Here is a 17,371-nt window from a genome sequence, read left to right on the forward strand (position 1 = left end):
AGCTCCAGACTGTGGAGGTCGGACAGAAGCTAGTTAGTGTTTCGCAAAGTCCGAGTCATAATGACTTCCAGACGAGTGGTTACAGACTGAAGAACTTCCACATTCACAGACTCTGACACCGCAGGGATGGAGGCTTCAGAGAGACGACAGAAATCAGAGGATTCGTCTATAGGCAGACATATTGTGACTAACATATGCAAATACATACAAACATAAAAACACGTATTTACTACATAACTGTACTGCCATTTAAAGATCCATGATCAGGATTCTTTCAGTCATTAAAGCTTGTGGCCACATCTGTGGGTTGGAACGTAGATCGACTGGTGAATCCAGAGATTCGCCATCAGGATCAGGTCCCTCTAAACCATCACAGTCTGATACAGAGTCCACATTAATGCTGATGATACATCAGTCCTCCTGTTGATCTCAGCTGCATCTGACCCTCACTGGTGAACAAGACCCTGAGATACTTGAACTCCTTCACTTGGGGCAGTGGCTCGCTCCAACCTGAAGCCAACAATCGACTGTTTTCCAGCAGAGAACTGGGAGCTGAGACTGGGAGCTGAGACTGGGAGCTCAGACTGGGAGCTGAGACTGGGAGCTGAGACTGGGAGCTGAGACTGGGAGCTGAGACTGGGAGCTGAGACTGGGAGCTGGACTGGCAGCTGAGACTGGCAGCTGAGACTGGGAGCTGAGACTGGGAGCTGAAACTGGGAGCTGAGACTGGGAGCTAAGACTGGGAGCTCAGACTGGGAGCTCAGACTGGGAGCTGAAACTGGGAGCTGAGACTGGGAGCTGAGACTGGGAGCTGAGACTGGGAGCTGAGACTGGGAGCTGAGACTGGCAGCTGAGACTGGCAGCTGAGACTGGGAGCTGAGACTGGGAGCTGAAACTGGGAGCTGAGACTGGGAGCTGAAACTGGGAGCTGAGACTGGGAGCTGAGACTGGGAGCTGAGACTGGGAGCTGAGACTGGGAGCTGAGACTGGGAGGAGCTGACTCTCTTCCTGCTGCTTCAGAATCAGTAACACTGAGAACACGTTTGACTTCCTGCTGAGAACACAGACACAGCTCTCACTCTAGTTAGGCAAGGACAAACAAGAAGATACCCCGGGGGACATGGCCGTAAGTCTTCTCCATGTCCACAAAACACATGGAGACTGGATGGACAAATTCCCATGACCCCTCTAGGATCCTTGCAACAGAAAAGAGCTGGTCCACTGAGGACCAGGACAGAATCCACATCAGTCCTCCTGAATCTGAGGGTCAACAATCAGCCAGAGTCTCCTTTCAGCAGCCTGACAGAAGCTGAGCAGTGTGACACCCTGATAGTTGGAGCTCACTCTCTGGTCCCCCCTTTTTTAAAATGTGCACCACAACCCTGGCCTGCCAGTCCACAGGAACTGTCCCCGGCCTCCTTGAGACACTGAAGAGTCAACCAAGACAGCCCAACAATGTCCCAAGCTTTCAGCATCTTGGTCAGGTTCAGGAGTTTCTCAAAGTGTTTCCTCCACCATCTGACCGTCCAGATCAGCAGTTCTCTGCTGTAAAACAGTTTGGACTAAGTCCTGCCTCTCCCCCCTGAGTCGTACGATGGTTTGTCAGATCCTCTTTGAGGCCAGCTGAAAGTCCTTCTCATGACTTCCCTGAAGTCCTCCCAGACAAGTTTTTGTTTGACAGAAACTGGCTTCCCTTAGAGACCAGGAGGAGCTCAGAGGAGAACCACTGCTCCTTCATGTTGAAAGAAGTCAGCTGAGGTGGTTCAGCATGGAGGGATCATATATCCCATCAGGCCTAGGAAAACCTTGGGGTCCTCTAGGATGAGCAGCAGAAAATGGATGGATGGACTACCATTCACAAACATTAACATAAACTAACTACAAACAAATACCACCAAAGAGAAGCACAAACTTACTTTATAATCTGTTTATTCAACCAAACACACACCAGCAGAACTTTTCTTAAAGGTCTGACAGATAGAAACTACCTGGACTGAACATGAACCCTGTCAAGATCAGTCAAACTGATCTGGCCAGGAGCACATACTGGAGACCAGCAACACAGACTGGAGACCCGCGGCACAGACTGGAGACCAGCAACACATACTGGAGACCAGCAACACAGACTGGAGACCAGCAACACAGACTGGAGACCCGCGGCACAGACTGGAGACCAGCAACACATACTGGAGACCAGCAACACAGACTGGAGACCAGCAACACATACTGGAGACCAGCAACACAGACTGGAGACCCGCGGCACAGACTGGAGACCAGCAACACATACTGGAGACCAGCAACACAGACTGGAGACCAGCAACACAGACTGGAGATCAGCGGCACAGACTGGAGATCAGCGGCACAGACTGGAGACCAGCACAAACTTTTTGTTAAAATTTCCATCAAAGAACTCTGTTATAGATCAGCATGTAGTGTTTTGTTTCTGACAGACAGACAGAGAGAGACAAAAAACTAATTTGGAGAAAATATTCTCAACACCAGTTTGTTTTTGAAAGTGAAGAAATGTAGTGATTCAAAGTGTCCAGCAGGTGGAGCTGTTTCACTCAGATTATCTTATATATTGATTGATTATTGATTGATTGACAGACTCTTTCCTTTTTGCTCTATAGAAACTGATTTAATAGAAGATTATTTTTTTTATTCTGAATTAAACATCACCCGAACAACTTGTTCTCAAAGTCTGAAGTCAGAACCAGGACTGACTTTCAGTTCTGAGCATTATTATCATTATTATCATTATTATTATTATTATTATTATTGTTATTATTAACGGTGGATTAATCTGTTGTTAAAGCTGCAGTGCAGAATGTCTGTCTCCCCCTTCTGGCAATGAGAGTAACTACACCAACACTGTCGTCGCCTGCTGATGATGTTTGCCTGCAGTGAGCTCCAGGCTCGTGTTCAGAAATAGTTCAGAAGTTTCCACAGGTCCAAGACAGTAATCCATTATTAGGTAGAGTAAATGTAACAGCTACATCGCCTACTCCGGATATTTTACCAGCCTGTCCGAGAGCAGTAACGGGACGTCTGTGTCTGCCCTCAGTCCAGCTCTCAGCTCTCCAACAAGGAAAAGCTAAAGCTACACCGGTCGTTATCCGTGTTTGTCCTCGCCGTCCATCGCTTTCTTGTTTTGACAGTAATCCTTCCTCTGAACTCTGTTTCTGTTTTATCTGCAGCGTCAGAAGCTTTTCTTGGAGCTTCTTAGGTTTTGCTCCCAGCTGCTGCAGGCCATTGCGTCGCTGCGGTCGCTCCAGAGCCGTGTAGAGAGAGAGTTGCGTCAACTCCGTTCAATTTCAATTCAAGTGGCTTTATTGGCTCGACCACATACAACTACGTTAACACAAACTACACAATCATAATAAACTAAATACAGTAATGGTGGATCGCGGAGCTCTCTACATGGCTCTGGCTTGCTCCACGCTGCCCCTCTGGCAAACCAATCATTGCTGGTTGGTGTAAAACGCATCATTACCGGTGCGCCAGCGCGGGAATGTCACCACAGACACCAGATTTAAAAACTAGACTACGAAATACAGAGATTTACCTGGCGGTGACAGGGTTAATCAGCACTGTGTGAACTCGTTTGGTAACAAGGGCTCGAACGTAACAGACGTTCATTTATATGTAAAAGTGCTGAACTCTAACTTTAAGATCAATGTCTCTGATGTGTTCGTACCTTCCCAACATACAGCGGCTCGTCTTCGGTGTACTCCTCCAGGACGAAGAACTGGTTCCACACCCAGCTCCTCTTCCTCCTCTGGTGACATCCTCCTCCTCCATCACTTCCACCACCTCCTCTTCCTCGTCTGCCTGACACCTGACGAAGGAGGACGGAGTTCAAGGTCATTGCCTCACAGCCTGGCTCCTCCCTCAGCGACAGGATGAACACACTGAGCATGCTCAGACCACAGAGACAGTTCATCTTTGAGGAGACAGACACGAACAAGATGTCAAACTGTCCAACAAAGAAATGTCCAAACTGTCTGACAAGGAGACGTCCAAACTGTCCAAACTGTCCGACAAAGAAATGTCCAAACTGTCTGACAAGGAGACGTCAAACTGTCCAATAAGGAGACGTCCAAACTGTCCAATAAGGAGACGTCCAAACTGTCCGACCAGAGGAAGGAAAATTTCTTCCACCAAATAATCACAAGAGACTGTCCAGATCCAGGACAAGCAGGAGGAGGTGATGTTGAAGGAGGTGATTGTGATGATGATGAAGGAGGTGATGATGGAGGAGGTGATGATGGAGGAAGTGATGATGGAGGAAGTGATGATGGTGATGAAGGAGGTGATGATGAAGGAGGTGATGATAAAAGAGGAGGAGACTCCTTTGAGAGAAACAGGAGAGAAAAAATCAGAAGAAGATTTTACTGTTAAAAAAACTGTGATGTGTTTTCAGCCCAGAGGTCAGTCTGACAGGTCGACCGTCCTCTCAGGCTGCGCATGGACAACACAACACAACACAACACAACACAACATAATATAATATAACATAATTTAATATAACATAATATAATATAACATAATATAATATAACATAATATAATATAACATAATATAATATAATCTCTAATTAACATTAAATCCAGAGTTCCACAGGGGTTAGTTTTAGGGACCCTGGTGTTTAAATGTTTACATAGACAATGTGTTTCTGGACAGAGACACGACTCAGTGGAGCAAAGACTAGAAACCACGTGTTAATATGATGTAATCTAAAACTTATTGAATTTACTTCTCTGACAGGTTTGAACAGATGAGTGAAGTTTCTCTTTAAAGTAGTGTGTTGTGTTTTTGTCTGCTGTTACTGTATAAACCTTTCTCTGTGTTTTAAATGGTCAGAATTATGCTCTGTTACGTTTTCTTTTTTATTCTGAAATTAAATAAACATAATATAAAACAATACAAGCCAGCACTGAGCAGTTCTATTGATGAAGAACATCCACTAACATACTAGTTTCTTGTTTGTTTGCTTTAATATTAAAATGTGACTAATCATTTTACCTTCAGTGTCGCACAGTGTAACATTTAATTTGTTTTCCATCAGTATTTTAAATACTTGTTCACTGTGGGACAAACATGTTAATCTGATTATAAAGCTCCAGGATAAACGCTGTTAAAGCCGCTTCAGTAAACCGGTAAAACATGTGAATCACATCAGAACAAACTGAAGAGAAAAACACATTCAGCTGTTAGTTTCCTCACATTCTGCACTCAAACACTACTGAACTGCACTGTGAGCTAAAATCAGTTTGAATATTCACAGCTGATGATAAAAACAACAGTCTTACCGTCCAGTTGCTGATCTGTGCGTCCTCTGTTTGATCTGCGGGTTCCCTGATTATTGATCAGTAATGAGCTCAGACTGATTATTGGTTGAAGGAAGATGAAGTCCAGCAGCAGCTTTGAGCGAGAGACGTCCAGCCAGACTCTCCTCCCTGTTAGTGTCCTGCTGTCGCTCGTCCGTCTGTTACAAAGACCCCATTCACTCTGAGAGGAGGGGGTATTCAGCTCCTCCTCCAGCAGCGCAGGGTGGTGTCACATGAAACATCAGTATTATTAATGCTGCTACAGCCTCTTCAGGGCTGCGCTTCTTCGACATCAGTGGTTCTGTGTCCATCTGTTTTCTTTACCATAGCAGATTGATTTGCCTTTCACGACATTAAAAACTACAGTTTTATATAACAATTTGAAATGTATCAAAAAGGAATAAATAAGCAACAGCTAGGTTTGCTGGGGTCCAACCATTCACTGCATCTCAGATCTTAAGGCTCTCTGGCTGGAGGACCAGGAGGACAAGACCAGTACTGAATGAAGTTTAGTTACATTTAACTCTTACTAAAATGCAATTAGGGAGAAAAGTCTCAACTTTTAGGTTGTTACATTCAAATACCGTTGCTATTGTTTTTATAGATATTGTGCTCACTGAACATTTTGTTCTTTTCTTCTCAAATGAGAATGAAAAAGAGGGTGGTGGGCTGCTGATCCCAGGTCTGCTGTGGCCACGCCTCCTCGTGAATAACGCATGGAGCAACAATGAGAGATTTTATATTATATATATATAAAATCCCCACAGGACCTGAGACGCAACCTGAGACCTGCATCCTCTCCAGGTTCAAGGTGTGAGTCTCACAACTGCAGAGGAAGCGGAGACACCTGTGTGGAAACCAGCCAGAATGGTAAACGGTAAATGGACTGTACTTGTAAAGCGCCTTTCGAGTCTTCCGACCACTCGAAGCGCGTCACACTACATATCTCATTCATCCCATTCACACACATTCACACACTGATGGCAGGTGCCAACTGCTCATCAGTCCGAAGAAACTAACTCATTCACTCTCACACCGAAGGCACAATTCGGGTTCAGTGTCTTGCCCGAGGACACTTGGACACTCTTGACCTTCCTAATGGTGGACGACCCGCTCTACCACTAAGCCACAGCTGCCCCAGAACTAGATGAAAGGTTTATTTTCATTGGTCTTTTTATTTCCTGATGATAATTTAAATACAGTAGAGCCATCCAAAACTCCTCACTGACGGTTTCTGCACCCGACCACTTAAATTAATAAAATCAAAAGTTAGCATAAATACATAAAAACCTAATTAACTACACTGAAACAGCACAACAAAACAGGAGAATTAAATGTGGACTCCGAAACATCAGATCTCTGTCATCTAAAGCTGTACTGCTGAACGATTTAATATCAGAGTATCATAATGACTGAAACCTGGCTGGGTCATGAAGAACACGTTAGCCTAAATGAATCCACTCCGCCCCGTCATGTTAATGCTCTCGTTCCTCGAGGCACCGGCCGAGGAGGTGGAGCAGCAGCCATCTTCGACTCAAACCTATTAATCACAATACAATTATTATTATCAGTCTTATTACTATTATTATTATTATTATTCCTATCATTATTATTACTATTATTGTTTTATTAATATTAATATTACCACTACCATAACATGATTATTATTGTTATACTGGCATGGGAAACAGATGTTAACATTGCGAAAGCATGAGTAAAATAAAAACACACAAACAGAACATTATAAGAATTATGACATTAAAATACTTACAGATAAGTAAGATAGGATAATAATAATCAATAATAATGATAATAATAATAATAAATTGTAGACTTGCAGTTAAAATACAAATACAAAAAGTGAAAACTAAACATTGCAACATTTTTTTTGGCTTTTAGTTTCTGTCCAGTGTCCAGATTCAGGTTTCTGTACGTCGTGTTGTAGTTTGGTTTCCTCTGATTGGTGTTTGGAAAGCAGTGCTGCTGTGAGACTGGTCCGAGTGTCTGAGGGGGGGCAGGTAGTCTCAGCACCAGCTGACATAGGGGACTCTGTTCTGGGTTCAGCTCCTGGGTCTGGAGGGCTTTGGGATGGAGGGGGTCTCGGGGGATTTAAGGTGATTAAAACATGTGAGCGCTCTCTGTTGAATGTTAAGTATCAGCGGGTCTCTGCCTGATTCTGCTCCACATGTTGGTGTTTTTCTGTGTGAAATGTATCTGCAGAGTCCTGCATGTCGAGACTCTGCTGGACGTTTGTCCCGGCGGGTAAAGCTCTGGTGAGTGGACCCCAGACTCTCCACCAGACAGCGCAGTGGGCCGGATGACACTATCACATATTTTAAGCCACATTTTAATGAAAAATTTCTCTTAATTGTATTTAGAGCTCTTTGAGCTTTTTCTTTTAGTGCGTTCACGGCCATGTTGGAACTCCCTGATTCTGGTTCTGCCCGAGTACAGTCTAGACCTGCTCTATAGGAAATATGCAGTGAGATTACTTATATTATAAATTGACACTATATAAATGAATTTAATTGAATTGAAATTGAAGTTTATATTTGTTTAAAATGTCATTGTACCTGATGCACAGGTCTTTTCTGATGGTCTCGCATTCTTGATCAAACCATTTGTCAGAGTTTTGCTTTTTAATAGGCATCCGTTTTTGTTTTATAAGGTTAGCTTTAACAGCTGCCTTATGAAATTTCATATTCATATCATCAATAGCCTTTTTACACCATCTCTGGTAGGGACATATTGATTTTGGTATGATATATATACTGATCTGATGATATGTCATTCATCAGATCAGGTGAGTTCAAGGCCACGATGAATTTGTCTCCACTGTCTGGGGCCCATCTGTAAGTAGGGTTTAATTTATACAGCTTCCTGGGTTCCCTGTTCGTGTCACTCCTTTGACCTGAGAGTTTAAAGAACACATTTATTTGGTTGTGGTCTGAAAGGGGGGGGTTGCTGTCTGACAGTGAAAGATGATAGTGGAGGGTCCATGTCAGTGACTGCATGGTCTACTACACTCGACCCAGGAGCTGAGGAGTAAGAGTCCCCTCTGAACCTCCCGTTAACTATGTACAGGCCTAAGGCCCGACAGAGTTGCACTACCTCCCTGCCACTTTGGTTTATTTCAGAGTCAAGGTTGTTCCAACGGGTGATGGTTGGTGTGGTAAACAGGAGAGACTGACCAAACACATTCAATTCAATTAAATTTTATTTATATAGCACCAATTCATAACAGACATTATCTCATTGCACTTTTCCTATAGAGCAGGTCTAGACCGAACTCTTTATAATATTAATTACAGAGACCCAACAAATCCCACCATGAGCAAGCATTTTGCTACAGTGGCAAGGAAAAACTTCCTTTAAGAGGCAGAAACCTGGAGCAGAACCAGACCTGTCAGGGAACTCCCTGGCCTGCTCCGCCTGTCTTTACGGAGGCTGTGTAGGTCATTTGTTCCTGTGTGGATCACCAGGCACTGAGGGCTCTTGAGGGTCTCCTTTTTCAAAAGCTTCATTGCCTGACCTGTGGTGCTGCAGTGTTTAGATAACACTTTCTTACCAGGAAAAGCTTGTTTGTGTCAAGGAATTTCCCATTAGAGTCAGCCAGCAGGACCACATGTGGGGCTTCCTCTTCAGGCTGAGTGGAGGGAAGCTGGGATGGGCAGAGCTGGCTGCAGGCTGTGTGGATGTATCAGCAGGTGCCAGGGTGTTGTTGGGCTGAGTGCAGAGCAAAGGGGGTTTGGGACACTGGCAGGGAGAGTCTTTGTCTCTGTACTTGTCAGTGTGGGCACTGATGAGAGTTGGTCTGTCAGGTGTTGGACTTGCCTGGTGAAGCTCTTTTCTCTATTCTCAGCATCCTCCTTCACTTTGGCTAACTGAGCACACTGTTCTCCTGTTGGAGCGCCTCTAGACTTCCTCTGAGGGCAGATGCCAAGTCCTGGTTGTCTCTCTTTAGCTGCTGGAGCTCCTCTTTAAGCTGCTGCAGAGTGTTGTCTGGGTGGTCAGACAGTCTGGCTTGGGTCAGCTCTTTGAATTCAGCAAAGTCCAGCTGAGCTGAGCATACTCTCCTTCAGCTGGTTGGTGGAGCTGGCAGGTGTGGGAGGAGCAGAGATGGGTCATCCTTGTCGAGGTGTTCATCTTCACAGATCTTTAATCTGCCTCCTGAGCCGATGCCCTCGCTGGATACATATCTTTCCAGATGTAGATGGAATCAGTGAAGAATATGAGGTTGTTCTTCTTCCTCTCTTCTTTTTGTTGGGTGTAGTCAGTGAAGAGGACCTCTGGGTTTTCACGGAGTGTCTTCTCGTGTTTCTCCCTAGCTGTTGCACTTTTACATTTAGCAGGGTACTGAGTCTCCTCGCTCTCTGCTCTGAGAGCTGTGCTGCCAGCTGATCGGTTTCCATGGCGATGACTTGTTTACAAGGGGAGCTAGGCTAACAAGTTACTAGCTTTTCTAGCCTACAAACACTGGCAAAAAACTGAACTATGTACAGTTTACCAGATACATGAATATATTAACAAGGATCCTTTAATTTTTCTTCTTGTCTTCATAAGGTACCTCTTCTATTAGCTTCTTCACTTTGAGATGTATTCAGGAGCTCATCTTTGGTGCAGCTTCTCTCTCTCTCTCTGATGGCCGCCCCCCTGAGTCCGGTTCTGCTCGAGGTTTCTGCCTCTTAAAGGAAGTTTTTCCTTGCCACTGTGGCCAAGTGCTTGCTCATGGTGGGATTTGTTGGGTCTCTGTGAATAATATTATAAAGAGTTCGGTCTGGACCTGCTCTATAGGAAAAGTGCAATGAGATAACTTCTGTTATGAATTGGTGCTGTATAAATAAAACTGAACTGAACAGAAACCTGCCAGCACATAAATACTGTCATCTAACATCTGTCACTTCTCTGTAAGACGACGAAATGATTCATGAATTGGTTGATTGATGTATTGGTTGATTGATGTATTGGTTGATTGATGTATTGACTGATTGACGTATTGGTTGATTGATGTATCGACTGATTTATGAATTGGTTGATTGATGTTGATTGATGTATTGGTTGACTGACTGATGTATTGGTTGATTGATGTATTGACTGATTGATATATTGGTTCATAGAATAGATAATTGATCTTTTCTCTGATGTTTCCAGTTTCTGACTTAAGACCGTTTTGATACGACTGAAGTTTGTTCATGTTTGATCAGTCGGTAGGTTTGTGTTTACTGCAGGACTGTCCTGTCTCCTCATGACTTTGATCTAATGTGAAAGTGAGTGCTGTTGACTCTGTGCCCCTCAGCTCGTCTGACAGGCTGCTGTCCTCCACATTAATAATCAGATCCAAAATTAAACCCACAGAGAACATATTGGAGTAAAAATGGATTCATGTAAATGAAACGAAATAAGAATCTGATTAAAGAGTTTTTCAATGTCCGAAACACAGAGGTCAAAGGTCATCAGGAAGAAGGAAATATACTGTGAATTGCTGTGATGATACAGAAAAAACATGGAGGATGTAACATCTCAGCATTAAATAACTTAGATATTAAAGCCTGCGGAGAATCAGAGAATTTACAGACTGAATAAAGTGTTTATACGCACTTGTGTAGAGTTACACTGTGTCTACAAAGAAGGCGTAGCATGAGCAGCAGCTTCAGTCCTCCATCTGTGTCACACAGGATGCCTTCAGGTACAGTGCGTGTAGGTGTGTAGGTCACCTCTGTTTTTGCCCAACACACAATCACTGTAGTTATTCATGTAAAACAGAAGAAAATAGACTTGAAGCGTAAAAATACGCTTCACTTGACTGATTAAAATAAAAGCGAAGCTGTAGTTGATGGTCTGGTCATACATTTTGGGTGCATGTGGTCATTGTTAGGGGCGGCTTGATCTGACCTGAAATACTGATTATCTGCTGATACAGAGTCTGATCAGATACTTATATTACCTAAATGTTGATTAAATATGTATCAGACACACTGAAATAACAGATGTAGATAATAAATCTGACTCTAAATCTGATTTTTCATGATCTACAGTTTCCTTTTGTTCTGAATTAACATTAATTAGTGACAGCTGATCTGAGACGTTTGTCTTTTGAACCAGAGAAAGCGATGTCAGTGCTGGCTGAACATGAGAAGCTAATTCCTGAATGTTTTCTACTCTGAGACTTTGATCACGAGAAAGACAGAGAACAGATTCAACAACAGATAATGTTGGCGCCGATGTTTTTACCGCTCGCCACATTTGCCCGGCAATGTTAGCTGCACTCAGTGGACAATTGCCTGCAGTCCTGGCTCCTTTCACAACAGCAACAGAGCCTGTTGAAAACTGTATGAGTGACTTAAATTCAGCCTTTTCTACCCTTCTAGATTCAGTTGACTTATAAAATTGTAAATGGGTTCGTCCTTCTTTTCTCTCTGATCTCATTAAACCTGATGTCCCATCCCGTGCTCTCCCAGCGTTAAACAGCAGTCAGCTGGCTGCAGGCCTTTTCCTATCGAGCCCCTTTTCTCTGGAATAACCTCCCTGCTGACATCAGACAATCTGACTCTGTTGAAGCCTTAAAATCCAAAAGTGCTGCACAAATTAAAAGCTGGGACAAAATATATGATACAATAACACAATAAAATAGAATATATTCGGTCGGTCTCAGTCTCAATGGATCTATTAAGCCGAGTATTTATAGTCCATGTTCGTCCCGTAGACGAGAATACTGTAAACTTTCTGAAAACCACTGCATCTAATAATAAATTGTATTTATAAAGCGCTTTTCAAGGTACTCAAAGACACTTAACATATATAAATAAAACTGACTTGAGTCAAGTCTTCTGATGTGAAGGGAAAGCTCAGAAGGCTGACAACCAATCAGAAGCTTCGTCTTTACACTAAAGGTCAAAGCTGAGGAGGAAGTCGCCCCCTGCAGGTGTGTGTGTGTGTGTGTGTGTGTGTGTGTGTGTGTGTAATTTGGTCAGTGGTCAGTTTGATGTAAAAATGCTAAAGTACATTACATTACATTATTTTTTATCTATAAATGTTTCCACATGTGAAATTAATACTTTCAAAAAGAAGAAAATAGAACAAATGTTTCTGTGTTGGAGAAAAACATGTCAGTTACTGTCTGTTGTTAGTTTACTTAAACAGACTGTGTGATGAATTTATTATCAGAACAGAAATACTTTATTGATCCCGAGGGGAAACTCTTTGTTACAGCTGCTCGCTGTCACGTCAGTGCACACAGGAACAGAAGCACTAAGCAAAAAATATAATACACTATAAAACAGGTCAGATATATTAAGTACAAAGTGGATTTACCGGTGAGTATTATATACTTCATTAGAACCCCCCAGCCTGTATGCAGCCTGTGAGGCAAAACCCGGGGCAGTTTCAGTTTCCCAAGCAGCCAGACTCAGACGAGTTTCTTTTATCAGCTCAGATTTTCTGTCATCTGTTTGAACAATTAGAACAACTTTCAGACTTTAGTCAGAAAATCAAAATAAATCCATATTTAAATGATATCGCACAGATAGAAACAGGAGTTTACCCCCCGCCCCGAGAATCTGAAGGAGGACTGAACTCAGCAAGACTCGGTGTGAAGTGAGATCCTCGACCTTTACATCAGACAGCAGGACAGACGGACAAATACCAGACGAGCTGCAGGAGGTTCACCTCAGAGAGACACGGAGTAAGAAGAAGAACACCTCCAGAGACAGCAGACAGGCAGGTAGACAAGTGAGCAGGGTTGGACCGGGAACAAAATTCGGCCCTCACGACTTTCATCTGGACCGGCCCCGTCCCCCCATTCTCTAGGAAGAGCACAGCCATGATCTTGCTTAATGCTATCGCTAATTTCAGTTACTCATTGAATGATTTCCCGCCTGAAATAATGCTGCAAACACCTGAGTCTGACTTGGTACAGCATTAGTTACTGTGCGTGTGCAATAAACCAGTTGCACTTTTGTGTTGTAGTAACATTTCGAGGACTACAGCCATGCAGTTCAAATACAGAGGAAAGAAGTAGATCCACTTGAAGGGGTGGGGGGAGGTGACGACGGTCGGTACCACTTCCTGCACCTCTCTACTGTATAGGTAGCCTCTTGACAATTTTGGGGCTGTGTAACCACCAATCAGTTGGTACAGGAGACAGGCAGGTAGACATGTGAGACACAGACGGCAGGTACAGGAGACAGGTAGACAGGTGAGACACAGGCGGCAGGTACAGGAGACAGGCAGGTAGACAGGAGATACAGAGACAGGCAGGTAGACAGGTGAGACGCAGAGGCAGGTTTGAGACGCAGGAGCGGCAGCAGTACAGGAGACAGGCAGGTTGAGACACAGGCGGCAGGTACAGGAGACAGGCAGGTTGAGACACAGGCGGCAGGTACAGGAGATAGATACAGTCTAGAGTTTTTACCAAACAGTTATTTTGTGTTTTTAAAGTAACTTTCCTATTTTATTGTATTTCTGTGTTTTATTGTAAATGTTGTGATTTTTTGTGTATTTTATGTAAAACACTATGTAGCCTTTAATGCAGCAGTTGTGCTATAGAAATAAAATGTATTATTATTATTATTACTATCATTATTAGAAGTACGGGCAGAAGTGACTGGAAATCCATTTCCACTTCGTCATTTCTACTTTTGGGATTACTTTTGTGTCTTTATTATACAATCAAAACAGAATAGGTCTGAGAGCAAAACTTTAATTAATTTGTAATTAAAAATGTATAAATGCAAATCCAAAAGTTTTGTTTGCTGTTGAGCTGACTCTCGTGGGCGGGACCTACGCTGAAAGATGTAAGACACGTCCCTATTGGCCAGCCTCGATCAGAGTGGCAGCTTGGCAACATCCACTGTTAGCAGACGGAGCGGGAGCGGACAGAAAGTCAGTGCACAGGTGTGTTTACACATAACTTCCATCTTAGTAATAGCAAATGAATGTTATATAAGAAGGTTTGAACTGGTGCACGTACATTGCTTTTGTTTAACAATCTGTCATATTGTAATGGGTTAAAAAATACATATTATTTGTCAGCCAGTAAGTTTAGCTGCTAGCTTAAACGTTTATATCATCTGGTCTTATGGAGATGGTGGTGGAGAGCGTTGTCTTGGTCCAAAACCTTCCACAGGTGTGAAACTGGGTTGAGATCAGGTGACTGTAAAGGCCATAGCTGTCAAGTCTTGTCAAGCAGGTAACACAGGGGAAATGAGGGATAGGACCCAATTGCAGACACGTAGGCAAAACAGGTGCAGTTCAATGATTTATTGGAGAACAAAACGCTTACGTGAATAAACAGAGTTACTGAGGCAGTCAGAGATCAAATCCAAAAAGGCAGTCCAAATCAGGCAAACACAGCCAAAGGCAACAGGCAAATAATCCATAATCCAAATAAAAATCAGGCAGAGAGTCCAAATACCGGGGTAGGAAGTCAAAAACACAAGAAAACAAGAGGAAAAGGGCTGGGACACGTGACACAGGCTGACGAAGGTGAACTGGCACAGAACAAAGGAAGCACACAGACTTAAATACACTTTCAGGTGAGGGCAGAAAACGAGACAGGTGAAACCAATCAGGGCAGGGCAAACAATCAAAACTGGCAGGAAAAGCAAACAAAGGCAGGAAGTAAAACTAAATAAGACACATGAGGCAGAACACTACAAAATAAAACAGGAAATACTCAACTACAAACCATAAACCATAACAGTAGCATTTTATTCACATCATTTTCATCCTCACCAAACCATTCAGTGAGAAGCATCTCCATCTGATATGTTTCTCCACTCTTTACTCAGGTTTGTCTCTCCATTTGTCCCCCGTCTGTAAGTATGGATAGCAGACGGTGAAATTGGGGTAGTTTAGCTGATTGGATGAAATGAGGAGCAGGTGTGTTGGCAGAATCAGGTGATGTGGAAAGGCGGGAAAGTTTAACAGCACCTGGTGGACAGGTAGTGAATGTCAGGTCTGACATGTTAGAAACACAGAGAGACACAATGAGTGACAGTCTTGTTTCATGTGTTCAGATGTTTGATGTATTTTAGTTTTTGTCTGTTTGTTCTAAAATATGAAATCAATGTATTCCAGTTTTGATCAACGAGCTGCTGAAAGTCATTAAACCTTCAGGTGGAAAATATAGACATACAAAACTTTAATCAGAAGTTTCATTGATTAAAAGAAGTCCTTTACAGAGAGAGATAATTCATTTCACAACGGTTTACAGACAGATGATGATTGAGGCTTCGGGCTGATAAACTTCTTTCACTTTAATTAATTAATGATCTGAAAACAAAGTCAGCTGATCAATTATTGGAAACAAACTGCTGCTGTTTGTTTTTATTCTTTATTTGAACTCTGCTGTTGTGCTTATGAATCAGATCCATCTATCATGTTCACTGTTATTAACAAAAAGAAACACTATACTACAGTCACAGAGAAGGAAAGACTTGATTCTACCGCAGCGTATTACTGAACTGCTGACCTGAGTCTGACTGTGAGCTGCAGTTTAATATGAAGATGTTTGTGTTTGCTGACCACAGAAAGGTAACAGGTGACACTCACCTGCCGCTGCAGGACTGAATCTGATGTGTGTTGATGTGCCATCCTCCTCTCTGCTGCTGTAGATCAGAGGCTTTCAAACTGTGCGGCAAAGATACTGTGTGATGTGAAGGGGACAAACAGAAAGTAGTTATTAGAAAGTAGGCTGCTTATCAACACACAACTCAGGTACTTTAACATCCTTAGTGTTCGACTGTCAAAAATCTAACTCCTTCTTTTCAGTCGTAACTCCATCAGATCTGAACTCACAGACATGAAACACATATTGAATCATTCAATGTGACTTACAGAGGAGATCGTCGTCTCTGACGTCCGTCCAGAATAAACCTGCAGAAATCCACTGAGACGCCAGAGAAGAAAGCGGCTGCAGAACCTGCCTGAGAATCCTGCTGTTTCTAAGTTTCCTTCAGTCTCACAGTGATCCAGAGACAGCTGTCTGTCCGTCCACGGGTCCACTGCAGACAGGAGCTGCTGACTGCTGGTTCAGCTGCTCTGATGGGACAGTTTGACTGCATGTGAACAAATATAGTCAAAAAAACACAGGGCTGGCAAAATGTATTCGGGTAAAATTCATTTGGATAGGGAGTGGTGGCATTTTACATAATGAATGCTTCCATTCACATGATGGGTATCAAATGAAGTACTCTATTGGTATCGGTATCACTTTAAGGGTACTGGTTTTGGTACTGGTATCGAATTTTTTTAAATGATACCCAGCCCTACTGGATCCGGACTTTAAATAGCCCTGGATCTGGACTTTAAACAGCCCTGAATCAGGGTTTGTCTCAGGATAGCTCTCATGAGGTTTCCTCTATTCTCTCAGTTTGTCTCTCAGGCCTCAGCTGACCCCTCATGTGTCCTGAATACAGGTCTAATCAATTAGTTCCTTCCTCCAGAATTTTCACATTAAAAGTCTTTCAGCCCTCCCTTTACAGGGATTCTTTTAATGCGATGAGTTTTGTAGTTTAACATGGATCAGCAGAACTTCAAAGAAGAAACTAATGGAATTAATTAGAGTCTGAATGATTTCAGTTTCAAATAGGAAGTGAATCTGACACGACTGATAAATAAATGCTGTGGAAATAAACATTATACTGAACTGATTGTGTCAGACATTATAGTTCAGGTGATTACACCAAAGTCAATGATTTTTTTACCAGACATTATTAGCGACCAGACTTTATTTGTTGTTATACCATGGTCTGGGTGAATACTCGATTCTGACTGGCTGCAAGGTATCCATTAATTCCTGATAATGGACACCTACTAGTAGCTCCAGTGAAACTGTTCACCATTATAAATGAATGCGCTGGCTCCAGAGTATTAGCCTGTATCTAAAATGATCTGAATATCTTATTTACAACACTAAGTGAAGTCCTTCAGTGCCTCTGAACACCACAGGATGGACTGCCCCTCTGAACTTACCGACACTTTCACGTAAGCGATCACATGACCTCTCATTTATTCATGAAAATCTTGATATTGATTTGGGG

The 17,371-nt window shown here is 42.9% G+C and overlaps 1 protein-coding gene and 1 long non-coding RNA gene across 2 annotated transcripts in view; both read right to left on the minus strand.

Annotated features, from left to right (window-relative positions):
* LOC122887317 (cadherin-7-like) overlaps positions 1-5,474 on the minus strand; it is a 20,477-nt gene extending 15,003 nt beyond the window's left edge. The window contains exons 1-2 of the mRNA XM_044220415.1: positions 5,313-5,474; positions 3,698-4,352 (exon numbers count right to left, since the gene is read on the minus strand). Of these exons, the coding sequence (XP_044076350.1) occupies positions 3,698-3,943 (246 nt within the window). The 5' untranslated portion in view covers positions 3,944-4,352; positions 5,313-5,474. The remainder of the gene's footprint in view (positions 1-3,697; positions 4,353-5,312) is intronic.
* Positions 5,475-14,631: 9,157 nt separating this feature from the next.
* On the minus strand, positions 14,632-16,224 carry LOC122886826. Its single transcript, XR_006380434.1, has 3 exons — positions 16,167-16,224; positions 15,882-15,975; positions 14,632-15,260 (listed from the first exon to the last, which is right to left on the minus strand). It is a non-coding gene; the product is annotated as an uncharacterized LOC122886826 (long non-coding RNA).
* Positions 16,225-17,371: the final 1,147 nt, after the last annotated feature.

The sequence above is a fragment of the Siniperca chuatsi genome, linkage group LG13, assembly GCF_020085105.1.
Source record: "Siniperca chuatsi isolate FFG_IHB_CAS linkage group LG13, ASM2008510v1, whole genome shotgun sequence".
Taxonomy (NCBI): domain Eukaryota; kingdom Metazoa; phylum Chordata; class Actinopteri; order Centrarchiformes; family Sinipercidae; genus Siniperca; species Siniperca chuatsi.